This window comes from Belonocnema kinseyi, chromosome 7 (assembly GCF_010883055.1).
Source record: "Belonocnema kinseyi isolate 2016_QV_RU_SX_M_011 chromosome 7, B_treatae_v1, whole genome shotgun sequence".
In the NCBI taxonomy this organism is placed as follows: Eukaryota; Metazoa; Arthropoda; class Insecta; order Hymenoptera; family Cynipidae; genus Belonocnema; species Belonocnema kinseyi.
In genome coordinates, this window is record NC_046663.1 from 112,208,277 (window position 1) to 112,218,801 (window position 10,525).

General features: G+C 33.7%; 1 protein-coding gene across 3 annotated transcripts; it reads right to left on the minus strand.

Annotated features, from left to right (window-relative positions):
• Nucleotides 1–201: 201 nt before the first annotated feature.
• LOC117176908 (zinc finger protein Xfin-like) lies at nt 202–10,066 on the minus strand. 3 transcript variants are annotated; one of them, XR_004467637.1, is made up of 5 exons: nt 9,468–10,055; nt 3,927–4,216; nt 3,201–3,774; nt 1,917–2,734; nt 202–1,796 (listed from the first exon to the last, which is right to left on the minus strand). XR_004467637.1 is itself a non-coding variant. In XM_033367297.1 (4 exons), the coding sequence occupies exons 1-4, from the start codon at nt 9,535–9,537 to the stop codon at nt 2,055–2,057; spliced, it is 1,608 nt and encodes a 535-aa protein (XP_033223188.1). In that variant the 5' UTR covers nt 9,538–10,066; the 3' UTR covers nt 202–2,054. The 3 variants fall into 3 exon arrangements, 2 of the variants coding, with proteins under 2 accessions (XP_033223188.1, XP_033223187.1); XM_033367297.1 differs by having other exon boundaries at nt 202–2,734; nt 3,933–4,216; nt 9,468–10,066; XM_033367296.1 differs by having other exon boundaries at nt 202–2,734.
• Between the last annotated feature and the right edge of the window lie 459 nt (nt 10,067–10,525).

Consider the following 10,525-nt stretch of genomic DNA (forward strand, 5'->3'; position numbering starts at 1 on the left):
CTAGAGAATTGCGCCGGATTCAGAAGGAAACAGATTTCACATTCGTTCGTAATCGATCGTAATGAATCGGAGTTGTTTGAAATCAAACAGACTCAATTTCATTCAAAAACTTCCACCAAGGAATTTAGCAAGGATTCTATTATAAGAAATTGTAAAATAATAACAATACTGTTTATATCTGGACAATTTATGTTTATTTTTCTCATATTACTAACAAAGTTTTCACAATTCGTAAAAAAATGAACAAATATGTCTACAGGCACTCTGGTGTATAAACGACTATGAAATATAAACTATATTCTACACGATTCTAACTGACTATCCTACACAATGTTACTTTTTAAGAGTTAACTTCGGATGGGAATGCTATTTACATCATGTTTTAGACACATATTTTTTACATTCATTCAGACCATAAATTATAATTTCACTCCAAAAAATGTTCAGTCAACGTGAATAAATTTCAATGAATATTGAATAATTTACTTATCATCCATGGAACTAAATATAACTTCACTTGAACAAACTTTTAACAACTAAGCTCTTTTTTAATTTTATAACAACAGAGATCACAAAACCTGTGTATAAGTTTGCACACGTTTTACTAGAATGCAAAATATGTTTAAGTACACTCGCAGTGTATAATCATTTCGATTAGAATGTACTATAATTTTCAGTTTATTTACCAAAAAATCATTTATATTGCTTTTAATTTATGACTATTAGCTTCTTCTAACATATCTACCGGATCGTTCAAACGTATTTTTAAGACAGATAATTAAAATTAGGCTTGTTATATCAATTTACGAAATATATATTACACCTTTGTCTTGCGATCTATGCTCGACTCTCAGAGATATAAAACTCTAAAAAGTCTAACTTTCGCGCCCAAATGAAATTAATTTCTGTTTCATTTACAATCTTAACTCTATATTAAAATTCGTAATAAGGTTTGAATTTGTTAGTTTTAAATCAAAAGCGAAAATTTGCTCTGGCGATCGCAAGACGGAACGACTAGTTTACACTCTGTCCGTTACCAACGTTGGGTAACAGAGCGTTAATAAATATTAAGTATTGCATATGTCCCCGAGGAGGGCGTACTATTATTCGCGAAGTCACGAATTTCACACCTCGATGCTTTATTTAATATTAAAACGACTAGTTACTTAAAAAAATATTTTAATTACAACCACTCACAGCTGCCAGAAAAGGGCAAATATCCGAATAAAGTTTCAACTGATATCATTCGTAAATTCATTTTTTTAAATAAAATATCCTTTAATTTTCATTTGCAAAAATAGGATTTAATAAAAGATAACATACTTTGCTGTGCTAAAATTACAACAATAGCAGGATAATGAAAAGCAAGAAAATATCCTGTTTCTGTAGAACAAATTTCCAATCATTCGACTATTAAATAGTATTATATACTTTGGAATCATCTCAACTAATAACTTTTTACAACATATTTTTTCGGCTAATGAAAATTAAGTACAAAGTTAACACTCATTTTCTCATTCATTCACAATTTTATCCATTTAGGACATTATATAATTAAGGATTACTTTCCGTGTGAAAACACTTTATATTAAGGCACATTCAAAACTTTAAAGATATCATTATTCCTAAAAATCTATCTGCTAAGTGGTCCCTATTAGGAAGATACTTGGAATAATCTCGTTTTGGCACAGCGGTGACAATATATACTCATTTTTGATTATTCAGACAAATTCAAACGAATTCAGCAGGTATTAGGAAACCAAAAAAAGCAGGAAAACCAGGAAAACCAGCAAAACCTGAAACAATGAAATAAAAAAAATCGGAGAATAAACATCTTTTTGCGAACTGGTGTCTATAATCACAAAATATAAATCTCACTAATGCTGCAGAGGATTAGGTAATCGAAACCCAAATACCTTTCTTGAATAAGCAACGTATGATCTTCTAGAAACTAATAAGTAATCCGAATTTTATTATTGTTTCGAGGACTTAGAATGGTAAGAAATTAAAATTCTTTTAAAGAATAGTTTTTATGCTGAAAATCTTAATGTTTTTCAAGCAATAGCCAGATTCAAAGCCATTGTCGTCGATCTTGAGAAGGCTGAAATCCTGGAGGGGTCAGTATAATCAAAAGAGGGAGATTTCTTTTCATTGGAAAATCGCCCAAGATGTTCCGGATTCGGGGAAATGACTGAAGTACGAATGACCATCCTGGACAGATAGTCAGACTTCTCAGCTTTGCGATCCAGGACTTCCGGAGTTCTTCCTCGACAGAAACGCTTAGGCGACGAGGATCTTAAAGACTCAGCAGCAATGGGTATCTGAGTTTGCGTATGCCTGATTATGGCAGAGAAGGCAGATGAACTTCTCTGATCGTTCGCCAGTCCCTGTAGACGAGGAACTATGACGCTGGTCGGTGATGCAGTTAAGCAAGGCGACATAATTATGTTGTGAATCGAGGGAGGTGGCGATGAATTCGTTGTCGATGGTGTCGATTTTGTCGTAATGGGGTTTTGAGGATCTGGACCATCTCGCTTTTCCGAGGAGGCTCGATTATGAGAGCGCATACAGGAAGATTCTTCGTGTTTGTAGAGATAGGATTTTAGGGCAAAGGCCTTTCCGCAACGACCACAGACGTGGGGTTTTGTGTTCGAGTGGGTTTGAATGTGGGCCCGCAGATTCGATTTGTCAGCAAACGCCTTGTTGCAGATTGTGCATTTGAAGGGCTTCTCACCTGAAAACAAAAAAAATTATCGGATATTTTACTATTGCCAGTTTAAAATATTTATGTCTTTAATATCAAATGGGGATTCAGTTAAAGATGTAAATAAGTAGACGTTGTTGTACTCATTTACATCTTCCACTGAATATTTATACCCTGGACAACAACTACATCTTATACATTAAATGGGGACTGTCTTAAAAACGTATTTGATCCATAAGTATTCTACATATTCGGGCCACTAAAGTGCTTGTAAAACGTGTAGAAAGTCTGGAACTTTTACAATATGCTCTTGAGAACTGAGAAAAGGTATGGAATTTGAAAATCGTCGAAGATTAGTCCCACTTTGCTTAATTGGGCCCGTGACTGTGAGGTCTGTATCTATTTTTTTATTAGCCTTAAATTTTTAAATAAAAATTCTGTAGCAACCCTGCGTTTGATCTGAAAAAAATTTTAAAGGTCAAATTCAATTCCTCACCTGTGTGGGTGCGAATATGTCCCGAAAGTAGCCAGGGCCTGGAGAAGCATTTACCACAATAGTGGCATTTGCACCCTTGGTTATGGGTGCGGACGTGCATGCTGAAGGCTGGAATACTGACATAAACCTTGTCGCAATGCGGACATCTCCTAGCTTTTTTATCTCCAAGTGACCGATGTGTCTGCCTGTGCCTCGCCAGATTCGATGAAGTTGAATACTTTTTCCCACAGTCACGACACTCGTGGTCTTCACTTTCTTCACTTTTTGAAGTTTCCGAATGAACGGAAGTCGCCCTTCTGGGTAGATTTGTTGAAGTAATAGAAGATGGTGCAACATGAAAGTCGGACCCACAAGAGTGTCTTGATGAAGCTGAGAAATTAACATTTTCTTCGCGACAAACTGGGTAGTGAGAATTCTTCGCTGGGATTCGTATATCCAGGAGGTCGGGGGAAGTTCTTTTTGTTCCTCGTTCGAGGATCTCTCGTTCGGTCTCTATTCTCTCGAAGAAGAGCCTCGTTCTTTCCCGCAAGCTCTGCTCCTCCTCCTCCTCGCTCGTCCTCAGGACCTCGAGTGTCTAAAAAAGAATATTCAGATTCTCAGGATTCATGTGGCTTTATCTTTAAGAACATCATCAGAATTAGGAATTTAACGCCCTTTTTGAATAAACCAAAAGTTACCAAATAGGGCATGTAATTGTCCTTAGTATTATTGCAAATGAAAAATTACCTTCACCTCTCTGATTGGGTGATACTGTTGTTTCGAGGGTGACCGGGAACGTCTACCTTTTTCAACGACTTGCGTGTAGCTGGGTGATAAGGACCGTTCGTAAAGGATTCTGTTTGGATGGATCAAGGTTCCGGCAGCAGCGGCCAGACTGACTTCCGCCAACGTCGTCAGGTTGTAAAGCTCTTCCGGGCATTCTGACGAGGTCTCGCTACCACACTCGCTGGCGCCGTCCGAGGTCGGCTGACCGCCTCCGTATTCCGCAACCCTAAGTCCGCGCTCGGGACTGTATTCTGCAAGAATTTAGAATAGGAAGAACATTACAAGACTGACAAAGAGACCACGTGGCACTCAAAGCTATCACGACCATTTCGAAGGCCTCTGGCTCTGGTCCAGGAAAGCTTCTCGAGCCTAAAGTCGTTTAAATTGAATGTCGAAGCTTTGATAGACACAAAGAAAATCGTTTAGACATCCTAAACTTTAATAATGTTTCTCAAATGTAATCGTTTTTTTTTCATCGGGGTTTCAGGTCCAAAAATAAAAGCAGCTTATGAGTTGTTTATACGTATGGATCAGAAAACTCGATGAAAAAAAAAATTATTAAGTTTGAATAAGGTCGAAATTATAAATTGTACAACTTTGAAAGTGTTAAGCTATAACTATTCAGTTTGGAGGAGTTGAGCAATTATTATACGCTCTTTGACTAAAATAGTTCACCTATTAATTTAAAAATAGTATACGTTCAAGTATTAAATATACAATTCCTAAATTATATATTGTTAAAAGTGATAGCCTTTAATTTTTAATAATTCAATCTGTAACTTTTTAAATTCTAAATCGTTAAATGCTATATACATTCAAAGATTTTAATATATAGGAGAGAAATGTTAAAGATTTCAATCTTCAATTATTCAACTGCCATTACTTTAATATATTACTATAAAAAAAGAATTCAAATAATCAATGTAAACTTGGAATTTGCCAAGGAATTGCAATTTATCGAAAACAATGACGATATAGTATATCGCAAAAAACTGTAGGTAAGGTGGTTTTTGGAACTTTTCATTAAAAAAAAAACGTTTAAAAAAACTTGTTTTCAATTGTAAGTTTTAATCACTTAATTTGATATTCTTTTGTGTATAAAGCTTTATAATGATCAAAATTATGGAAAATTTAAACAAAAATATACTTCTTGCTTTAATTCAGACACTTTTACCAAATTCTTCAAGTAATTACAAATATTTACAAAAATAAAATCAATTCGTACTTTATTCTACTTGACTACTTGGTGATTGCAATTAACCAGCAGGGATTATTCAACTCGTGTTCCTTTAATTGTTAATAGTCCAATTTTAAGCTATTATAAGATAAAATTGTCCAATTATCAATATTCTGCCTTGCTTTAATAAAATTGTTACAATTAAATTAAAAATCGTATACAACATTTCAAACGTTACTAAGAGCCTATGGTATTCCCGCCTGTAGTTACGTGGCCAATTGTTTTGGATGATCATACTCATAAACCAACATGTAAGTAAAGTAATACGTAAAGATATACCAGACTGTACAGACGTTGGTCTTTCTTCCCTTAACAGGCCGCTTATATGCAAAATTGATTCGACTTACATATTATAGTTTAACAAATTTTACAACAAATTACAAATTTTTATAAAAAACCACGTCTTTTGCGTTGTCCTACTTTATTGTATTTTATTGTCAAAATATATTTCCACTGCACAAGATGGTAGTTGAGAAAAACATGAGTTGTTGCAAATGTCAATTAAAAAAACTTGAAGTCAAATAATAACTCATGAAAATATAATTACGACAATTTTTTATTCAGAAAAATTCAAATTAGATCAAATGGTAATGCGGATCAATCAAAATGATTAAAAATGGTTGTTAAGACACCTGAATTTCGATAAAATAAATATTAATTAAGGGAGAATTTAAAAATATACATGCGCTCATATTATTTATAAAACTTAATTTTGAAGTTCAAAAGTATAAAATTGTTTACGCTTGCAAAACAATAATAGTAATTTTCCACATACGGCTCTAACTATTTTAAATTATTTTTTTCGTCAAACTATTCTATTTCTAGAGTCGCGTGCTCGAAAAGGTGTAACATTGAGACTTGAGGTGGGGGAAAGAAGATTTTAATGTCTGCTCCGTTTTTGGGAAGTACATAAATAGAGCACTAGCTGGAATGAGTACGTGTGGGTTAATGTAAGTTCCGACGGACTCTTCGTGGAGGGGTTGACGGCATCGCGACGGCATGCGTCGTGTATCCCGTGACGCATCTTGGCGTCTTCTATTGCTATTCTTATGCACGCACTACAGCTTTTCTACTTAAACAAGATTTTTTTTAGAAGCATACTCATGGCCACAAGATCATCTCGGCTCCACAGGTTTTCCACCTCCTGTACCACAACGAATCTCCAACCACTTTTTTGCCTTCAGACTTCGAGGTCAAGAACCTCCAGTGATCTATTAGAAATTAGAGTATTCCAAATTTATATTTCCCACCTTCATAATATTAAAACCTCATTTCATTAAAGAAAATTAACATGACAATGGGTACATTAAATTCTCGAGTTAAATTTTTTAATTTCCCTTCACTCATTAGGAATTAATTAATAATTATCGTCTTTTATGTATTCAGTTTGAATTATCATTAATATTTCTCTATGAAAAATTATTAAATATTAACACTACATAAAAGGGGTGAAACCGAGATGTACGTAACTTCAAAATTCGGTGTACATCGATTGCATGATCGCACTGTGAAACTACAATGTGATTGCAAGCTGTCAACAGGACGATTGTAATAAAATCTGTACACCGATTGCAGGAGTTGTGTATCCCTCGGTTGAAATTAAATTTTCTATGCTTTGGAATATTGCTGGGCCAAATACGATATTATATCGATACGTTTGCAGTAGATACTCGTGCAATGTAGTATAGGGTGGCTCTTATTTTTCACTTTACGAATTTCTTCGCTCTCACCCTCCATTTTTGTTTGAATATACCAAAAAATCAGCAAATTTGAGCGAAATGGGTTAAAAATTAAGCAGAATGGTGCGTTACAAATAATTCCGTATTTGAGTATACTGTTCAGAATTCATCAGATAACAAGAATTAATTAGCAAAATACCATACACCTGACAAATAAGAATGTAATTTAAGAATACTCACTTATCTGTTAACTAGTTTTAAATTTTTTAAACAATCCTAATTTGGTTAAACATTTGTTTTTTAGGTAAGTCGAGAAATGCACGTATTTTTGAAAAATTATGAATTCTTCGATGAATTATAACTATGCCCTAATTTATTTAAATAATTTGAAAGTATATTTATATTATATTTTAAAACAAGATCAAATTTTTTAATCATTTAAATTTATTCAATCGTTTACAAGCACGCTTAGAAATTAAATTAGCACTATAAATATTGAAATCTGTTGAGATAAAATGTTGCTCCTGCTTTTTTTATGTGAAATTGATAAAACAAATCATCTTATTTTTATCATTGATTAAAGTACTCATAACGTCTGGAAACTACGTTAATTTCGCGATTTACTTGTAAATTTTGTTAACAAATTAAAGTTATTTAAAAAATAACTAAGTAATCTTACAGTACCTGTTAATGATTATTTAAAATAAGAAAATTCGAAAAGAGTTCACGAACAGCAATATTACGTAAAATTCAAATTTGTGCCTTATGGGTAATTTTTTGAACCCGTAAGTGTTACTTAAAGTCATTCACTCTCAAAATTAATAACTGATTCTTATTCTCTGACGAATTCTGAACAATACACTGAAAGCTGACTTTTTTCCATGGTAAATCAATGGGAAACTTCTTGGTCTTTGTAGAACTCTTAACTTTAACCGATTTCACTAAAATTTTAAGGCTATTAAATTGTTGCTAACAATGTTGTATGTGAAAAAAGTTTAGTTTTAAATATATAACCTATAAATCCTCAGTAATAGTGATCTAGTAATATGTGTGCATACCTATTATTTCATGTTAATATGTACCGTTTTTGTTCATCAACAGGAATATATATAAACTTCATTTTTATTTAAATTTTTAATATTTACGTATATTACCGTATGTTGTGGTATTTACTACTTGTTTTAATATACAAAATACGTTCTACTTTAAAGCGAAGCAAAAACGTTTGACTAATATAATAATAATTATAATAATAATAAATAGTATAAAATAATATACATAGTAATAAAATAGTGAAATAAAGTGAGACTAATGCTTTATATCGTATTAATTTGTTCAAAACTGCAAGTTTCAAATTTCTGATAATGAAAAAGACTTTTTATTTGAATCATTAATACAAGTGCCCAGGCAGGAGTTAAAATGTTGAGAGAAGTGAAATAATGAAGTAGAAATTAAAAATAGAAATTCTGGTCTGAACGTCTTATAATTCTGACCCATGCAGGGGCCAATAATACATTTAAATCGAGAAAGAAAGGAAATGTAATTAACGAAGTAGATGTCATTAATTTTTAACAAGGTTTGCAGAACTATTATGCCTATTGTATAAAATTCTAAAACATATTGCTTTAGACGCGAAAATTGTAGTAAGAAACATGAAAGCCACCTGTAGAATCATAAGCTTTCATATACGAATATGGACAAATTAAATATATGTAACAATTACAGATTAAAATGAGAAATTTGAATTTAAGCAACATGTTCTCAATGTATGTATTTAAAAAAGGCAACTTTCCCGAACATTAAGGGAAGCAAAGACACGGAGAAAATTTATTCGAAAAATTGGTCAACTTATGAGAAATAAATCTAGAATTTCAGATTCTCGCACTAATGTAAAATATTTATAAGAGGATATAGGATTTTAATTCAATCTTACGAGAATTTTCGACAAATCTTATAGGCATTTCTGCAACTCATACTCATACAAAATTTCGAAAGTTCGCTTTTAATTTCCTAGATGTTCAATTGTTCACCCTTCACGAAGAAAAAGTAATTGCTGATAATTCCCGTAGTCATCAGAAAACTATACACCGTGGATACAGAACATTTAAACCGTTTTTGAAAACGTTCCAGGAACGGTGATCGAAAAACGTGATCCTAACGTTTGTAGAATAAGCAACATTCTATGTAAATAATCACTTTTTCATCTTTCAGTTTTTCTCTTCACGTTTACAAACTTCTACAAGTGTAAATGTGTTTAAAATGATAGTATTTCCAGCAAATTTACCGCTCTTAGTTCATTTCACACTTTGCCTTAATGTTCGAATTGTTTTGATTTTTACTTTTAAACACGTTTAACGTGACAGTAGCACAGCCTAAAATTGTTGCCACGAAAGGGCTATTTTCTTTTCTATTTTAATTTATCTTTATAGTAATTATAATAATTGTTTAAAGAAAAATGAAACAGAGCTGTACAGAAATTGAAATTAATTAAAAAAGAAAGCCTTACAAAGACTAAAGTTATATAAATTTTAATATTCAAGAAAAGAAATGTTTAAAATCATGCACTAATATGAAGAACAATCATACCTCTAACAGTTTCCTGAAGCTCCTCAGTGCCATTGTACCGGCGGTGGGTGATAAGAAATGCCCTCGGCATCTTGATGATGAATTCTTCTGCCCGATTAATATTTTTTTTCTCAAACCACACGTGTCATGCCAGCACGCACACAGGCCCAATTGTCAGCACTGCAACAACTCACTTGTAATTTGTGATCACCACTTCGTAAACTGTTTTCTGAGCTTCTTCGCGACAGAACTAATTATAAGAATGAGGTTAACGTTGAATAAGGTACCGGTTACCAAGTTGTCGAGATGAACTTAATTGTAAGTTTCGATCGGAACACTTCGGAAGGACTCTCGAAGAACCCTTGAGGAGGGTACATACACCTCGAGTGTTTCGGGCGTAATAATTGGTCCGGCTAAGATTCGGGACTACATATAGAATCAGAGACTCCCTCATCCTCCCCCTCCCCTTTGCTGCTTTGCTCCTGCTTCTACTTCTTCAGCTGCTGCTCTCTGAGCACAACACCACGCGCCCACGAGTGCCGGTACCGTACCCAAGTCGTGCTTGCTTTTAACTACATCCACATAGGTATATATGCATGGCTGCTGTGGCTCTTCGTGTGGCTGCATGTATATATGAGATTCTGAACCAACTCCCAGGCAGAAAACACCACCGCGGGGAACAGATTGAAACGATTCGAATCATCAACGCATGCAGTAGCGATGGCATGTGCCGACCACCCTCGGCTGCTGTCAGTCCTCCTGGAGAGTACAAGAGCAGATTTTATTGTGGATTACATTTTTTACACGTATCTGAGGCATCCAGGGATCTCGGAATGAAACTAAACGGATTTTTTGCTTTTGATCAATTATTTGATTAAATTTTAATTAATTGGGCGGGAAACTAAAGTTTGGTAGAAAAAGTTAGGGTTACATAATATACAATAATATACCTAACTCAGCCCGCATGTTTATGTAAACAAATTACTTTCGAAATATGGCCATGTGAACCCCCAAAATTGTTAATGGACCAACAGAAAACATTTAGGGGAGATCTCCTTAACAGTAAATAATGCAACTAC

What these genes read in the sequence shown, in the direction of transcription:
- LOC117176908 (XM_033367296.1), bottom strand. Translation starts at nt 9,537, where the DNA reads ATGCCGAGGGCATTTCTTATCACCCACCGCCGGTACAATGGCACTGAG. An exon ending in GCTTCAGGAAACTGTTAGAG is followed by an intron (nt 4,217 to 9,467) that starts GTATGATTGTTC and finishes AAATTCTTGCAG; the next exon opens with AATACAGTCCCGAGCGCGGA. An exon ending in ACATATTCGCACCCACACAG is followed by an intron (nt 2,735 to 3,200) that starts GTGAGGAATTGA and finishes TTTTGTTTTCAG; the next exon opens with GTGAGAAGCCCTTCAAATGC.